We start from the raw sequence: 18,380 nt of genomic DNA, 5'->3' as shown, positions 1-18,380 counted from the left end.
AGAGGATAGGAAAGGTAGCAGAATACAACAGTTACTATTATGGTATTATGTAAAAATGTGGATGTGTAACCCATGTGATTCTGCAATCTGTACTTGGGGTAAAAAAGGGAGTTCATAACTCACTTGAAGCTAATGTATGCTAATGTATGAAGTATGATATGTCAAGAGCTTTGTAGGGTTTTGAACAACCAATAAAAAAATAAAAATAAAAAAATTAAAAAAAGACACAAATTAAGATTACGGTACCCTAAATTGATCTATCAATTTAATGCATTCCCCTGAAAATCTCAGTTGTCTTTCTTGTGGAAATTGACAACTTGATTTTAAAATTCACATGGAAAATAAGATACCAGAACAGCTAAAGCAATCTTTAAAAGGCAACCAGAATTGGAGGACTCACACTTCCCAATTTCAGAAACTTTGTACAGAGCAACAGTAGTTAAGACACTCATACCAACATAAGGATAGATGCATAGATAAATGGAAAAGAATTTAGATTCTAGAAATAGACCCTTATATTTGTTGTCGGTTGATTTTGACTGTGGTACCAATACAACTTAACAGAGAAAAGAGCAGTCTTTGCAACAAGTGATGCTAGAACACTTTAATATCCACATGCAAAAAAAAAATCATTTGGACCCCTCCTCACACCATACTCCAAAATTAATTCAAAATGTAACATTAAAGCTAAATATATCAGATGTAAATGTAATGGAACAAAACTGTAATCCATTAGAAGAAAACATCACCATGTATCTCAACTACCCTGGACTGTGCACTATTTTTTTTAGGTTGGAATACAGAAGCATAAGTGACAAAAGATAAAATATATAATTAGATTACTTAAAGTTAAAAATTTGTGCTCCAAATGATGACTCTCAAGAAAATAAAACAGACAATCCACAGAATGGGTTAAATATTTGCAAGTCATACATCTCATGCAATAAGATGTTAATGAAATGGGGAAGCATAAATCCTCTTACAGGTTCAGTCATCATATTGGGGCTGGCATTCCTGTCTGTCACTACATTGTATATATTGCCTAGTTGATGTACTCAGGTTGTTTTATTTTACTGTATGACTTTATGAGCTACCATCTTAAAGGGCATAATAAGAAAGGGCAGAAGGCCAAGCCCTTTTTCCCTTCTTGTGAATTTAAGAAGATGACTGATGCCCAAGATGGAAAACCCTGGTTGCACACACTGTTGACTGCCCATATTTGTCACTACTGTCTCTGAAACAGTGTTTAGGCATAAGCATTGTTGGGTAGAAGTGTCTTCCTAAAGTGTAACCCCCAGCCCTAAGATTTTAGAGGACTGGAGAGGGCATTCAGAGAAGAGCTCAAGGACAGCCATCTTCAGCTCCTAGCTGCTGCCAGCCTTTCCCCTGTTCCAAGATGCAAGAGTCGGCTCTGATGACCTCAAGACAACACGGAAGGAGGTGGAGAGTAAGTGTTGAGAAGCCTTCCTCTGCCTGGCCTCTCTGTGTCAGCTTGGGCTGCCCTTTGCCCCTCAATCCCCCTTGTTCCTCCCAACTGCCAGTTCAAGGCAGCCTTCAGTTCCCCAAGGATTTCTCCCTGGGTTTGTTGTTATTTCTCGGAATCCATACCTCCTTCTAACTTTCAAGTTCTTTAAGCAATGTTGGCAAATTAGGTGGGAGTAGCAAGGAGACCCCATATGTACTACTAATTTGACATCTTTGAAGATACATAAAACCCAAGTAATTTTTTTTAGCTAGCAAAAATGATCGTGGGTTCACTGTTTAATCAAATTTCCCAAGTCTTAAATTGGAGGTGATCAACTGAATGGAAGAAAAGATAGAGACAAAACTTCTTTCAGGACAAAAGCAAACTGGATACTTGAACCAGATAGAAAACACAGTTCTGCCTCTGCATTTTCAGCTTCTTAGGGTTGGGGGTTCAAACACAAACCTTGAATTTGAAATAAAAAGCACATAAAATTTTTAAAAGCATGGCCTAAAATGGTTGCATGAAGAAAGGGCCTCATGAAGGAAGGTTGTATTTGACTTAGAACGTGACAGTTTGAATTGGTGTAGAGGTTAAGGAGAAAAACAGTGAACAGTTGGCCAAGACATGGGTCAATCACGAGCACCCAGCCTGGGTGGAATGTTGGGATTGTGAAAACCTAGCAACGTACTTGTTTGTGTTGGGTAAGATCAGATCAGGAGAGCCTTAATAAGGAGAGAGAGGGTGTGTGTGTGTGTGTGTGTGTGCGCGCGTGTATGTGGAGAGAGAGAGAGAGAGAGAGAAAGAGAGAGAGAGAGAGAGATAGAAAGCAAGCAAACACATGTGCATGCTCTTATCACATGCCTGGGACTTTGCTAGATATTATGGGCAGCATGCAGAAAGTATATAATGTATCATTAGTCCTCAGGGTGCTGATAATCTTGCCGGAGAGAGAAGGCTCAGGACAATGAAATGACCATAGAATGCTAAGAAAAAAAATGTGTAATTTACGTGCAGAATTCTCTGATGCTGTATAAGTTGAGAAGAATGGCTACTGAAGCACTAAGTGGACTTCATTAGATTTCACTTTGAAAGCAAACTTGTTTTTTTTTTTTATTTTTGTTTTGTTTTGTTTTATTTTGGTGTTAAGTTTTTTGAATTCTTGATATATCCTAGAGATTAATGCATGATTTGAAGTGCATGTGGTAAAGATTTTCTGCCAATCTGTAGGCTCTATGCTCACATTATTGATTGTTTCCTTTGCCAAGAAGAAGCTTTTTAGTTTGAATACATCCCATTTATTTACCAGTGGAGTTTGAGAAGTACATGGCTCTCAGTCTGTAGGAGGGCAGGGTGGCATTGCTGAGAGAAAAGGACCAATCTGGTCCACTTGGTCCCTGCCTGTTCCTCATTACATTGTAGGTTTCACTGGGCTGAGACTGACTTTGCTGTATCATGGCACTTGGCATAGCGGGTAGCCTGTGACAGACACTCAATAAATATTTGCTGAGTAGTGAAATGTATTTTGTGTGTAATTTTACATTTTAATCAATTTGATATTTTAATGTATTTGAATATGAACTTTTAATAATTTGGATATTTAATGATTTAAATGACTGGTACTTATCTTTACAATTAAAATTATCTTTGAAGTATTTGTAACAGTTGCCTTTTCATTTTTACAGGCCAGTTGGAATGCCAAAAATGGAGAAGGTCTACTTACATAATCCTAGTTCTGAAGAAACCATTACTTTAGTATCCATATCTGCTACAACATCACATTTTCATGCATCATTTTTTCAAAATAGGGTAAGTTTCTCTGCTAAAAATTATCTCTCCTGGGTGCTTAGTTGAATATTTTATTGATGAATAATTTTATTCACTGTAATTAGAATCTGGCTTGAATGTTTCTTATCTTTCCTAGATTTGAGTTTGTTCAGTTTCCTGAGAGTTATTACTCCTTCCCTTAAGAAGACATTGTTTTTCTCAACACAAAACACAAAACAGCTGGGAATCTTAAATATCCTTACAGTCAGTTGATTTTCTCTTAATAATTTCTTAGCATCTTTCTATTGGTGCACAACAAATTATCATAAATTTGATGGCTTAAGACTGTACCCACTCATTAGCACGCAGTCAGTAGGTTGCGAATCCAGTGGGTTGTTAGCTCAGCTATCACAGGGGAGATTAGGCTGCCAGGCTGATCCCTTGTCTGGAGGCGCTGAGGGGAAATCCACCTCCAGACTCATTTGAGTTGTGGGCACAATTGAGTTCCTGTGCTTGTGGAACTGAAGCCCCATTCGGTTGCTGATGTTAACCACCCCTCTCAGCCCGAGGCACCCACATTCCTTCTTAGGGGCCCCTCCACCTCCACCCCAGCAGCAATGTGTTATTTCCCCTTACTCTTCCTCTTCTGCCACCAGTGGAGCAAACTCTGCTTTTGAAGACTCGTGGCACTGGCTCAGGGCCAACTGCATGGACTGCCTTTCCACTGAGAGTCAGCTGACAGCTAGCCGTGATTACATTTGCCAAATCCTTTACCATGCCTTGTAAATAACCACAGGGGCAGGGCCCCAGCATAGTCACAGGCATCTTGGGACCGTGTTAGGGCTCTACTGTAAGCATGCTCTAAAACTTTACTTACAGTTTTGTAGTTAGTCAGTGGACTTGTTATGTTATTTTTTAAAAAAGGACTTTTTTTCTTACCAAAATAAAAAATTGGATCTTAAGTTTTGAATTTAAGAGAATGCATTAAGCTTTAATGTATAAATATCTAGTATCAGAGAGAAGTAAATAAATGGAACCTAATTTCATCTTTCCACTGACGACTCTGAAGAGATGCAATAAAGAACAAAAAAGGAACTTTTTTAAACATAGAAGCTATTAGTTTTATATCAGTTGTTTAGATTTTTTACATTTCTCATTTCTAAAGTCCTATTTCATCATCTGTTACTAGGTAGAAACTTGTAGGATTTAAAAAATAATAATTTTGACTTATTTCACTTAAATGCATTTTATAAATGAAGTATCGATAAGTCATCATGTTATTTTTTTAATAATTTTTTGTATTACTAATGGAAAATATCTCTTTTCTTAAATGTTTTCTGAAAGTAAATTTCACCTAAGTTCATTATCAATGTGTTTGTTGTACCTAAAAGATAACTCCACAATTCTTATAAATGTGCAAAGGTCTCAGTAGAATTCTAGTTCTGATAGACCTGTGTGTACAATGAGAAGTTTTATCCTGGAGGGGTTTGCCCAGGTCATGCAGTTATTTGCAAGAACTAAGTTGAAGGGGCTGGGGATGTGGCTCAAGCGGTAGAGTGCTCACCTGGCATGCGTGCAGCCCAGGTTCGATCCTCAGCACCTCATACAAACAAAGATGTTGTGTGCGCTGAAAACTAAAAAATAAATATTAAAAACTTCTCTCTCTCTCTCTCTCTCTCTCTCTCTCTCTCTCTCTCTCTTAAAAAAAAAAACTAAGTTGAAGTCTAGGGCCCTTAGCCTCCCACTGATTGCAGTGGTACTGCACTATAGTGGCTGGCTTGTGTCCTACCCTCATATGCATGTGGAACCAGCCAGCTTTCCTCAGTGCCTGTGTGTGTGTTGTTAGAGGGCAGGTAAACATGGAAACAGTTCAAAAATAGTTCACATCTGCACTACATGTTCTATTTATGACTTTTTTAACATTGCTAGTTAAAGTGATGTTTGTTGTTTCTGAACACCAGCTTTACGTGGGGTAAAGGCCAGTGTTTTCACTCTTTTCTCTACCTTCACAAGCCAGAGGGACAGGGAGTTCTGTGGAGAGCATGTGGCCCACCAAGGCTGAAGTCTTAGTGGCCTTTGAGAGTATCAGTCCATGCACAGTTCTGATTCTTCCAGAAAAATCAGGAATAAGAATTTTTATGTTTCCCAGTTTTTACACATTGATAATGAACTCAGTTTTAGAAACAGTGTGGACCAAACAACATTAGCTAAAGATCACCATTTTACCATTTCTGAACTAGATCTGTTTCTACAGATGAACTTATGTGAAGATAATAGTTTTCCTGGAAATTCTTAAAAATATAAACTGTGACTGGGGATATAGTTTAGTTGGTAGAATGCTTGCCTCGAATTCACAAGGACCTGGGTTCAATCCCCAGCACCACAAGAAAAATAAAAGTGTACATAATCAAAGAACAAGTTAAAAATAGATCTGTGTTTTCTGCTGTCAGGAGGTGGAATTAAACAGTAAAAGCAACATTTAGATGGTCCAGATTTTGTTTCAAAGGATACAGCTTCAATCTGCTTTTTTTACCTTTGTTCCTCCTCCTTATCTTTCCATCTTCTTCCCTGAGGTAGCATTGAGTCCAGAAGCTCAGGAGGAGGAAGGGAGAGAGAATGAACTCATGACGGAAGAAATAACCTCCTTCCCCTCCTCCTCAGCTTTTGTGCCTTCAGCCAGGGGCTTTGGTGTTTCTGCACCCAGGCAAGCATACTTTTCTGTGTGTCCTTGCGACTCTGCCTCCGTGCGTCATCCTCAACAACCTAGGCAGGTCTTAACTTCTTTGGCAATAAAAAAATTTCTGTAACTCATAGAGTTTTTGATTATGAACTGATGCCACTTTCATATTAATTAGTAGGGTAAGAGATGTAGAAACGTGTTTTTCTGACATCTTTTTTCTCTTTATATATCTTCAATTATTAATTTATCTACAGTTATTAGTAATTAAATATATTTTTCTAATTATAGTTAAAAGTTACCTAATATTAAGACTGCAGGTTAGTCCCATATACAACATATGTTTTGCATCAAAGGATACAGTCTTTTAATATTGTATGGATAGCCATATTTCACTTGTTTGAACTATGGAAGGGGATGCCTTACACACATAGCAAGGAAACAAAAATAATTTTGTCTTTGATTGTCTGAAATTTTTTGAGTAAATCAATTTCCAGGCAAACTGAAAACTAAGAAAAACTTTGTTTCAGTCTAAATGTTTTGATCCACTTACATGCATGTGCTTTAGAATGAAAAATAATTTTATGGGTTGAAGGCCATTAATGAATACTAATGACTATCTTTAATTCATTGTAGAAACTGGACATTATTTATTCTGTTTTAGGTTAAACTGTGGTGTTCAAACATGGTGTTGGGAATTGAACAGAACGTAATTTAGCATTTGTATGGGATATTGTACAGATGACAAAAAGAATGAAATAGATCTGTATCTGTTAATCTAGGATATGCTGAGAATAATATGCATGTGTTTATGTAAGAAAGGCATGTGGTGGAGCAGGATGTAATGTCATGTTTTATGGAAAGCAAAGAATCTATGTACCATTGATTATAAGAGCTAGATCAAGTTACAGACATTCAGGTTAACTAGATAACCTGAGGGGTGAGAATGGACAAGGCTTAAGGATATTAACTTTTTCTTCTTAGATCTTTGCACTGTATTACTAAGTATAATAAGGACGACTTTGGCAACTTAAATCAAATAAGAAAACAACATGCAGGGCGCAGTGACGCAGCCTATGATCCTAGCAGCTCGGGAGGCTGAGACGGGAGGATTGCGAGTTCAAAGTCAGCCTCAACAAAAATGAGGCACTAAGCATCTCAGTGAGACCCTGTCTCTAAATTAAAAAAATACAAAATAGGGCTGGGGATGTGGCTCAGCGGTCAAGTGTCCCTGAGTTCAATCTCCGATACCCCCCACCAATATGAAAATACAAATTAAAAAATCGTTGCCAACTGAATAGAAATGAAAAGGGGTATATGTTTCCTCTAGTTATTTAATTTATAGACATAGGGTTGTTTGTAATATTCCTTTACCATTTTTTATGTGTAAAGTGTATATAATAATACTTATTTGCAGGGGGTGTACTGGGGATTGAACTCAGGGGCACTCGACCACTGAGCCACATCCCCAGCCCTATTTGGTATTTTATTTAGAAACCGGGTCTCACTGAGTTGCTTAGCACCTCACTTTTGCTGAGGTTGGCTTTGAACTCACAATCCTCCTATCTCAGCCTCCCGAGCCAGTGGGTTTATAGGTAGGCACCACTGTGCCCAGCAATAATTCTCATATTTTAGTTTCTTCTTATTTGTTCTCATCCTCTCGCTTTTCATTCAATTATTCTGTATAGAGGTTTTTATCAGTTTTATAGGCCTTTTTCTGGCACCAGCACTGGTTTTATTAATTTTTTTTCTATACTCTGTTTAATTTTTCCTCCTCTCTTTATTATTCTTCCTTTTACTTACTTTGGATTTAATTGACTCTTTTTCTAGTTTCTCAAAGCAGAAACATAGATTATTGATTTGAGACATTTATGTTCAAAATAATCATTTGATGCTAAAATTTCCTTTCAAGTATTGTCTTAACTGCTGCCCCAAATACACATTGTGTTCTCAAATCAACTCAAAATATAATTTCTTTCATGACTACTTACATATGCTGTGGATTATTCAAAAGTGCGCTCACTGTTCAATGTCTGACTCTCTAGGGACTCAGCAGATGTGGATGTCATTGATCTCTGACTCCTGTGGCTCCACCTAGTGGTCAAAGCTTCCAGGGGTTCTGTGGTCTCCTGGGAGAGCACACACACATTTTAAACTCTATAAACATTTTTACTGAATTCTTTTTTACCTCCTGGTGGTAGCCTCAACTGAACCATTCTCTGTGTTGTGTGAGCCAGTAGTCACATTCCATCTCTCCTTAGAAGTGTTTGTCTTCCTGAAATTTTGGGTGGTTGATAACCAATCTCTGATATAGGTTCAAGGACAATTGTGACTTTATAAGTTTTTCTGCTTTTTGTTGCTGATAATGCAGGAGAAATGCTCTTTCCAACGTTTTTCATCCTTAAGCAAAGCTGGGTCTCAGTGCCATGTATTTTGAGCTATAATTTGGAGTACTTTAGAGTCGTAGCCTTATACTCAGAATGGGAGAGGTTATCAGCTTTGCTTGTTAAATGCCTTTTTTTAAATTTATTTTTAGTTGTAGACGGACACAATACCTTTATTTATTTTATTTATTTTTATGTGGTGCTGAGGATCGAACCCAGTGCCTCATACATGCGAGGCAATCGCTCTGCCCCTGAGCCGCAATCCCAGCCCTTGTTAAATGCCTTTTAAGGCTTCACTGCAAGCAGAATTGCAGTCCCAGCCTTGAACTTCATGGAACAGCCCCTGTTGTTTTGTGTAATAATTTTTTTAATTCCTTGACTGCAGTGACGTTTTTAGTCTGCCACAGATAACAGGAGTGAGACCCCACATGTACTTTGTCCCTTGCCTTCTTTCCTAATTTAAGTTACAAGAACATTTTGTGCCTATGTGGATGGATGGCAGAGGTGGGAGGGGTGCGGGCCTGGGCTTATTCTTCAGAATAATAATACAAGCTGCTGCTTAGTAGTAGGGTAGTACATCTATGTGAAAGGCTCAGCTTCAGTCCAGTGCCTGCTTGATTGACTGGTCATGGAACTGCCTATAATGAGGTTCTTCATTCCAGCCTGGCAAACACTGAATGACAGAGTCAAAGGCAGCCATCTGTTGTACAGGGCTCTGGGCTGGTAATGGACAAGCCATGTGACTGCAGACATCCATTATGAAGACATCTTTTTGTTATTTTCCATTGTGCAATAGTTCGGATAACTTAATGCTTTAATTTTAAAGAAAAAAAAAAGCTAGTTTATGTAAATGATTCTAAGATACTCATTATAGAGAACTTTAGCTAATTTTGGCCAGTATGATCGGATTTTGGGGGGCAAGGAGGGTCATCAGTTTAACTTTATTATTTTTTTCTTTTTCAGAAAATTCTTCCAAGAGGAAACACATAATTTGATGTAGTTTTTCTTGCAAGAGTAGTAGGAAATGTAGAAAATACTTTATTTATTAACACTTCTAATCATGGGGTATTTACTTACCAGGTAAGAAGGAGAATTAAAACTTTTATTTATTTTTATAAAATATAATCATCATCGCCAACTTCAGATGATAACCTTTTAAGAACTCACTTCAGAAACTTGAGATAATAGAAATATAAGAGTTTAGACTTACAGCATTTTTATATTCACTATTACATCAGTCTGTGAACAAATAATCTTAAAACAAAAGAATAGTAAAAAGTATTTTTATACTGACTCAATTTTTAAAGACTAACACACTTATGAAGCATATTTAATAATAACTTTGAAATTAAAATGTAGTGTGCCTTCTTTTCTTTAGGAGGTATGTTGTTCAAATTTTGATCAATTTATTTTACATAGATTCCTTGTTTGGATTATTAAAGAAAATTTATGATTATAGGAATCATATAATAAATCTTTTGTAAATCAGCCATTCTGTGTATGAATCAAGATTTTATATATTAAAATTATTAAGAATTTTTTATTTGTCGACACTATATGAACTTCTGCTTGCATTTGATTTTATTTTTCTCATGTTTTTTTAGACAAGGAAGTTGAAATTTAGGAAGGTTCAGTGATTGCCCCAGTTATCCTACTTTGCTACTAGGAACTCAAGTGTTTCAGTTCTTACTTACTATGCCTTTTTTTGTTTTTTTAAACATTTCTGTCCATTCTCCAGAGCACTTCTGTTTTGAAAATAAGAATCAGAGTAAACTTTTCCATTTTAGTGAAGTGCCATGTTCTGCTTGCTGCCACTGGATAAGCCTTCACGGGTTGTTTCAGAGGCTTTCAGTAAGCAGTAACAGCTGCTTTGTTCAGTAAGTTTCGAGTGCTGTGTAGATAACTCCCGTTTAACATGCACTTGACCAGCAAGCAAGAAGACAGTGTAAGAGTGGAAGTTGTGGCCCTACAGAGGCATCCCCACTGGTTGCAGCCAGTGTGGACTCTCTGAGGGCTGCGGTTAGCCTGGAGCCAACTATCTTCCATCTGTACCTCTCCACACCTAGTCATTCTCCCAGTCTTCCTCCTGAGTGTCTCCTGAGCCTATCCACTTCCCTCCTCATGCACCATGAGCACTCTCTGGATTACACTGCAGCTGGCTAACTGCCTCCCCTCCTCCCCAGCCCTATCCCTATCCCCAGTTCAGGACCCACTCTGAGCCAGAGGTGTGTTTTTAGACCTTTTTTGTTGACATCTAGTCTGTCCCAAAACTAGATTGTAAGTTTCATGAGAGTAGGCACATTATTTATCTTGTTCACTCTTAAATTGATGACTGCTGTGTGTGGGTGCATTCACGCACACATGTGATACTGCGCACCACACATCACAGACACTGAATAAGTGTGTGTCATTTGAATAATTGGTTCACCCTGCTTAGTCATCATAGGGCTATGTTTAACTGTGGTCTGTCTGAAATCTTATGAGTCCCTTTTCTCTTGTTTTTGTAAGGACTGCTGCCATTTCCATTTCCAACATATTATAGTTGTCATTCCAAATGCACATACATTGAGTAAATCAAATATGTAGCCAAATTCAGTTTTTAAAAAGGGTATTATTACTCTTCTATCTACATTAGATTCTTCAGTCTCCTTAGATCAACCAGAGTTATAACCATAAAAATGGTAGTTATAAAAGCAGCTCAGAGGAGTTTTTTTTTTCTTCAAAATAGGTATTTGGTGTTGGAGTTCCAAATCCATATTGATTGAGGCCATTCCTTGGAGCCAGAGTGCCTGTGAATAGCAGTTTCTCACCCATAATAAACATACACAACCCTCACAGTGAGCCTTTACAGGTGAGTTTAGAAAGTGGTTTTAATTAAGCCTCATTTTGGTGAGGATTCTGTAGCATATAATCTGTTTGTTAAAACTTTCAGAGTTTTATAAGTGCATTTAAGGGGGTGTTAACTTTAATACAATTGTACTGTAGTCTGAATTTTGGAATACAACAGTTTGGATTTTCAATTTGGGGACCATTTTTAGTAGCTTCTCAGGTGTTTATAGTTCAGGGTGTTCTGTGTTTAATTTGAAAAGTGTTCAACTGTACAGAAAAACTGGGCTCTTTTTGGTTCAGTATAAACTTTTTAGAAAATAGTTTACATTTATTTCTTGTAATAATAAATTTGTTTGTGATGGCATTTTGGAAATTAAAATCCAGCAAAGGGTAATACAGAATCAGTCAAGCAAACTGACTCTTATTTATAAAATTGAACTCCTATCTTAGCCACCCACTCCCTGACTCTTTTGCAGCAGGAGTGGCAAGTGTGGCGAGTGTCACTACTTCAGAGGTTTCCTAAAATCCCCTCCCCACACCAGCGACTTCCACCTAGCTAACACATGTAGCCACTAGAGCTCTGAGTTGTGTTGTCTGTGTTAGAAGGAGAGTGGATGCTTTCCAGAATTGTCCATCATAAATACACCCAGGGCCCAGAGTTCTCGGGACCACATCACAGGACTTAATAGTAGCTTGAAAATGGTAGGAAGAAGAAAAATCATATACTGTGTAGCAAGTGCAAGGCTACAATTTTCATCCTCCTCGGTCCCCTGGCATAAATGTTCATAAGAAATGAAAGGGAAATGAGGAGGGACAAAGGGAGATTTTCAGAGCCTGAATAGTGAGACACTTAGGAATTACAAACTGAAGCAACCAAAAGGAAGTCCCTCCCAACACCTGGCTGAGAAGAGCTACTGAGAAAAGTCCATTGCCCCGGTTTTAATTTCTTTAGATATCTCCATCACAAAGGAGGGAAATGCTCTGCTTTCTGCTTTTGCAAATCAAAGTGTTACTGTCTTCATCATCAATCTGTCATTTAGACACTTTGCTACTTTACGGCACAGTGAATTTTCCCTGTTCTAACTTTTATCACAGATGTATACAGAAGCCCCAGTTGGCTGCTGTCTTTTCTTTATTTTTTTCAATGAAATAAAACCATGTCTCGCAGACCCTGGTGCATGAGTCACCCCACCCTGCTGTGGAAAAGGTGTTACAGAGCACCCAGGGTGCCCTCTGTGGTTGGCAGGCTACAGACCCAGAAGCTGATTGTCACACAGAAGGATGGAGCTCATAGGACTCGAAGGTGTTGGTCATCTCCAGTTGTTTAAATAGCCAGGGGTCTGTACCTTTTCCCCTCAGCCTTTGGAGTTACCCACCTGTCGTCTAGAACAGCTACTACTTTGAATTCATTTCCTCTAGTCAGGATTTACCACAGTGGCCGTTAAACCAGCACACAGGAGAGGAAGAGAAATTAAAGTTGCCTTCTTGGACCCCAAGAGTCCTGTAATAGGTAGTGCTGTGTTGGTGGACTTGCCTTCAGATTTAAGAAAATATTGTACAGCAAGAAAATGCATTCAGGAAATACAGCACCCGAGCACTGCTGCAAGAGGTCAAGGCGCTGCTCGGCCCACGCTGGGCCGAGGATGAGCGGCCTCAGGCCGAGGACGGCTTGGGAGAGGGTGACCACGCCCTGGGGCTGCCCATGGAGGTCGTGGAGGCCAAGGGGCCCTTCGCCCGCGCTAGCACTGGGCGGTGAGGCTGGCGGTGACGAGTTCCACCTGGGGGTGAACCACATCAACACGGAGAAGCTGTCGGCGGGGGAGGAGCACCTAGTGAAGTGCCTGAGACTGCTGCGCAGGTAACGGCTCTCACACGACTGCATCTCGCTGTGCATCCAGGCGCAGAATAACTTGGGTATTTTGTGGTCTGAAAGAGAAGAAATTGAAACCGCACAGGCTTACCTGGAATCATCAGAAGCACTATATAATCAATATATGAAAGAGATTGGGAGTCCTCCTCTTGATCCTACAGAGCATTTTCTTCCTGAAGTAGAAAAACTAACTGAATAAGTGAGATCAAAAAGATTTGAGAAGGTTTATACTCATAATCTATATTACCTGGCTCAAGTCTACCAGCATATGGAAATGTTTGAGAAGGCTGCTCATTATTGCCACAGCACACTAAAACGCCTGCTTGAGCATAATGCCTACCATCCTATGGAGTGGGCTATTAATGCTGCTACTTGATCACAATTTTATATTAATAAGCTATGCTTTATGGAGGCCAGGCACTGTTTATCAGCTGCTAATGTTATTTTTGGTCAAATTGGAAAGATTCCAGCCACAGAAGACACTCCTGAAACTGAAGGAGATGTGCCAGAGCTTTACCATCAAAGAAAAGGGGAAATAGCAAGATGCTGGATCAAATATTGTTTGACTCTCATACAGAATGCCCAACTTTCCATGCAGAACAATATAGGAGAGCTTGATCTTGACAAACAGTCTGAACTTAGAGCTTTAAGGAAAAAAGAACTAGATGAGGAAGAGAATGTTAGGAAAAAAGCTGTGCAGTTTGGAACCGGGGAACTATGTGATGCCATCTGCAGTAGAAGAGAAAGTGAGATATTTGAGACTTTTAGATTTTGAAGAAGCCAGGGAACTTTATTTGTTGGGTCAGCACTATGTCTTTGAGGCAAAAGAGTTCTTCCAGTTTGATGGGTATGTCACTGACCATAATGAAGTTGTCCAAGACCACAGTTCTCTGTTCAAGGTGCTTGCATTCTTTGAAACTGACATGCAGAGGCGGTGCAAGATGCATAAATGCAGAATAGCAATGCTGGAGCCCTTAATTGTAGATCTGAATCCACAGTATTATCTGTTGGTAAAAAGACAGATTCAGTTTGAAATTGCACATGCATACTATGATATGATGGATTTGAAGGTTGCCATTGCTGACAAGCTAAGGAATCCTGATTCACACATTGTAAAAAAAAAATAAATAATCTTAATAAGTCAGCCTTGAAGTACTACCAGCTCTTCTTAGACTCCCTGAGAGACCCAAATAAAGTATTTCCTGAGCATATAGGGGAGGATGTTCTTCGCCCTGCCATGTTAGCTAAGTTTTGAGTTGCTCGTCTCTATGGCAAAATTATCACTACAGATCCCAATAAAGAGATAGAAAATTTGGCAACATCATTGGAACATTACACATTTATTGTTGATTACTGTGAAAGGCACCCTGAGGCTGCCCAGGAAATAGAAGTTGAACTAGAACTTAATAAAGAAATGGCTAGTCTTCTCCCAACAAAAATGGAGAGATTCAGAACTAAGATGGCCCTGACTTAATCCTGTTGTTAAAGAAAGGAAATGTGCAATATCAAAATGATTTTTCCTGTAATCATACAGGCCCAATTCCATTGTGATGTTTACCTCCAGAGCCAGATGAATGCAGTTTGAGCATGAGATTCATTCATGTCACCTGAGTCTTTGTTAGGACCTGAAGTAGCTTAAGTTAATAATTTATGCGTAATTATGTAAATTGCATTGTTAAAGTGACATGTAATTTGTATTTTAGATTGCCTGTTTTTTATTTAAGTATAAACATTTTCTGCCTCAGTTTCTAAATGTAGATTCTTTGTTGACTAATACTGGATAGATTTCCTTATAAGGAGGACTGCTCGGTAATGTACCTGGGAGACAAGTCTATTACTGTATTAAGTTAGAAAAAGTAATTTCTTGTAGTAATTCTTACTAAAATGTTTTCTTTCCTAAATTCCCAATGAAATCTTTCCCTTTTGGAAATACTAAAAATTTAAGTTACACTGGGCACAGTGGCATACACACCTGCAACTTGGGAGGCTGAGGCTGGAGGATCTAAAATTCAAGTCCAGTCTCAGCAATTTAGACCATATCTCAAAAAATAAAAAGGAGTGCAGCTAATGTCCAGTGGTAAAGCACCCCTGGGTTCAGTCCCCAGTAGCAAAAAAATAATAATAACCCTAAGTTATATTGTTATAAAGTGTTATAAAATGACTTGTTTGTCTCAATTATTGGGGGGGAAAGACCTAGGAAGTATAATAAATGAACTAATTTCAACTAAAAAAAATGCATTCAGTTATTTTATTATACACAAACACATGTGATCTGCCTGATACCAAAGCATGCAGCAGTTAAATCAGTGAAGCAGAGGTCCCCTTGAATGTTCTACTTTCCAACAGAACTTTGATGACAAAAAATTTCTGCATCTACTTTGTCCAGGACAATAGCCACTGTCCTGATGTGGCTGTGGTCGCTGAAGAACTGAACATTTAATTTCATTTTGTTCCAGTTTTTAAATGTAAATGAGCACATGTGGCTGGTATCTGTCATATGGACGACATAGCTGCAGTCTTGGCCACTCCTCAGAGACCCCACTGGGATCTGCATGATGTCCTTCACACCTTTTTCTGTGCATTTGCAGGCACATGTGGGCACACAGATATACTTTTTTAACATAAATTATATTCTGACTATGTTGTTTGCCACCTTTTCTTCTAAACTCTACTAAATTAGGACAAATAGTACTAGATGAAAATCAGACTGTCACCAGTTCCTGGTTTTAATGCGATTTTCCTTTGGTTTTGTAATTCAGAGTTTTTCAATCTCCATTCCCTACTCATCTTCCCTATCATCAGTAGCAATCTTGTTTCCAAACATTATTATGCTTCTTTCCTTGTTACCTTGAAAGATTAAATGAACTATTATTTGATATTTTCTGGCTTTTCAGAAGAAGGTCTGCAGTCTCTGCAGCAGTCAGGGTGTTGCTATGGTTGACACAGTCTGTGCTCTAGGAGAGCACTGGAGGAGGTCAGCAGATGAGTTACAGTCAGGAAATCTTAGCCCTTCAGTCTTTGCAGAAGACAATACTTTTATAGCAATATTCACCACAAAAAGAACAAAAATATCCAAGCTTGTACTCAGTATTACAGCTCCCCTGGCTTTGTCCTTTGTATTCACTTCAGGGGACTTTTTGTGATTAAACAAGTGGAAGTTTCCCTTCCACATCACCCCAGATTTAGTTAAGTTGATGAAATGTATTCCTTCTTTCAAAGAGCTAGGGTTACCTGCCTTTATAGGAAAGTCTCCTGACATCTGACCTGTTCTGTGGCACTAACCCCAAAGAAGGGAAAGCAGGTCTCCACACCAAGGCTTTTGTACTTGGTGTCAAGGCAGCTTTATCCTCATAGCTGCACACTGGAGAAACCAGTGAATGCATAGAAACTGCAAGATAGCCATAAAATAGAAATGAAACAACCTATTAATACATACAAAATGGTGTATCTCAAGATAATTACACTGAATTAAAGAAGCCAAACTAGTGCATACTGTTTATCCCCTTTATATAAATTTTAGATAATGCAAGCTAATCTACACTGACACAGAGAGGTCCATGATTTCTGGGAAATAGGAAGGGGCAGAAAAGGAGTATAGTTTGCAGAGGGCAGAAGGTAGGGGCAGTGGATCTACTTGGTATCTTAATTGCAATGACAGCTTCATGCCTACAAACATATGTCAGAATTCCTCAGTTGTATGCTTAAATGTGGATTATTTTTTGTGTATCAGTGATAACCTTAGGCCTTTTCTAAAAATTTGTAAGTGTAAGCACAAGTCACAGAGCTATTAGGACCTGTTAATTTGCTACCAGAAGAAGCCAGATATTTTTTATGTTTTGTGGTTTTGTTTTGACTTGTAGTAATTGTATGTATCTTGAGGTATGTACACTGTGACATTTCAGTACATATATACAAAGTGTAATGACCAGCTCAGGGTCACTGGCTTATCTCTCACATCAGAAATTATCATTTATTTGTGTTGGAAACATTTGAAATCCTTTTAACTAGCTACTCTGAATAGACAGTCCATCACTGTCAAGCATACGTACTCCCTGAGCCACAGAACTTGAGAAGTTCTTCTTCCTGTTCAGCCAGGCCCTTGTCCTGGTTAACCTCTGTCCCTTCCCCAGAAACCGGATGTTTCCATACTGTCTTAGGTTGGTTTCGTATCTCAGGCTAATTATCTCTTCACTCTGTCATGGTTGTAGTTATTGGATAAGCTGCTATCTCTTGATATCTGTGTATTATTAAAGAAACACGTTTCTACAAGAAATACGAAACAGGTATTTCTAATACTTGAAAATGATTTCCTCAAATTATTTCATGTGAAAAAGAATTGTTCTGTTGCTTTTTAACCTAGTCTCTGAACCAGCTTCACTGTTTCTAATTTTAATTTTCAGTTACCTTGTTTTAATTAACAGTACCACCATTGGTTATGCATATGAGGCACTGAATTGAGTGATAAGATGTGGTATCCTACAGTTATATCAGGACACACTTTTTCAGATAAACAGTTATGATACCAAACTTACTTCTGAAACAGCAAGTCACTTGGGTTGAGAATGTGATTTTTGACACTAACCAGCATGTGGTCCTCTCCCAGGTGGTAGAAATGTACTCAAGTGGAGGAGACCTTCACCTGGAGCTTCCAACGGGGCAACAGGGAGGTACCAGGAAGCTGTGGGTGAGTGAAAGCCAGTTGTTTCTTAAATACAATGAAGAGTTGGAAAATACCTAACTCTTCATTGCCTGAAGAAATATAGGGGACTTTTCTTTAATGTCTTGAAACGTTAAATGTATATTAGATATATTTGAAAGTTGAATGAAAGAATGAGGGGAAAATATAAGTTGTACTTCTTAGAAAAATCAGTGAACAAAGCCGGCCAGAGCCTTAGCCCGCTGTGTGGAACGGAAGCAGTTTCTCAGCACTGCATTGGAAACGTTGCCTCTGAACCTGGTCATTGATGATATGCTTTATACAAAGTTTTCTTTGGGCAGGGAGCAAACAGTGGGAAGGATTCATTGTATTTCTGAAGGTAGAGAATTTAACATTCAGTCTCACTGTTGCTAGAGGAGATGGCATTTGCAGAGAGAACTTTAGTTTATTCTCTGGGATAACAAAGGACATTTTAAATTCATGGATGATCTCCATCTACCTTCAGTGTCACTGAATATTTAATACCAGTTTATTTTCATGTTTAGAAAATCACTTTCTCTTGACAAATATTAGCCACATTAAAGAATATCCAGGAACTACCTTCTTTGAAAAGTTTTTTTGCCAAATCAGAGTTTTTGTAAATGTTGTCTACCATGCTGAAATCCAAGAGGGAAAAGACCATTGTGGTAAATGCAGTTTTGGTACCAAGGTCAGTCAAGTCTTTCTTCACT

General features: G+C 38.5%; 1 protein-coding gene and 1 pseudogene across 1 annotated transcript in view; both read left to right on the top strand.

Annotated features, from left to right (window-relative positions):
* Positions 1-18,380, top strand: part of LOC143380027 (transmembrane protein 131-like) — a 152,403-nt gene that overhangs the window by 35,931 nt on the left and 98,092 nt on the right. The window contains 4 exon segments of the mRNA XM_077105160.1: positions 3,151-3,274; positions 9,257-9,373; positions 11,022-11,144; positions 17,596-17,676. Coding sequence (XP_076961275.1) covers positions 3,151-3,274; positions 9,257-9,373; positions 11,022-11,144; positions 17,596-17,676 — 445 coding nt within the window.
* Positions 12,404-14,466, top strand: LOC143380684 (KIF-binding protein pseudogene; annotated as a pseudogene).

Source organism: Callospermophilus lateralis, chromosome 14, assembly GCF_048772815.1.
Source record: "Callospermophilus lateralis isolate mCalLat2 chromosome 14, mCalLat2.hap1, whole genome shotgun sequence".
Taxonomy (NCBI): Eukaryota; Metazoa; Chordata; class Mammalia; order Rodentia; family Sciuridae; genus Callospermophilus; species Callospermophilus lateralis.
Note: the sequence above shows the minus strand (reverse complement) of the source record. Positions and strands in the feature narration are given on the sequence as shown.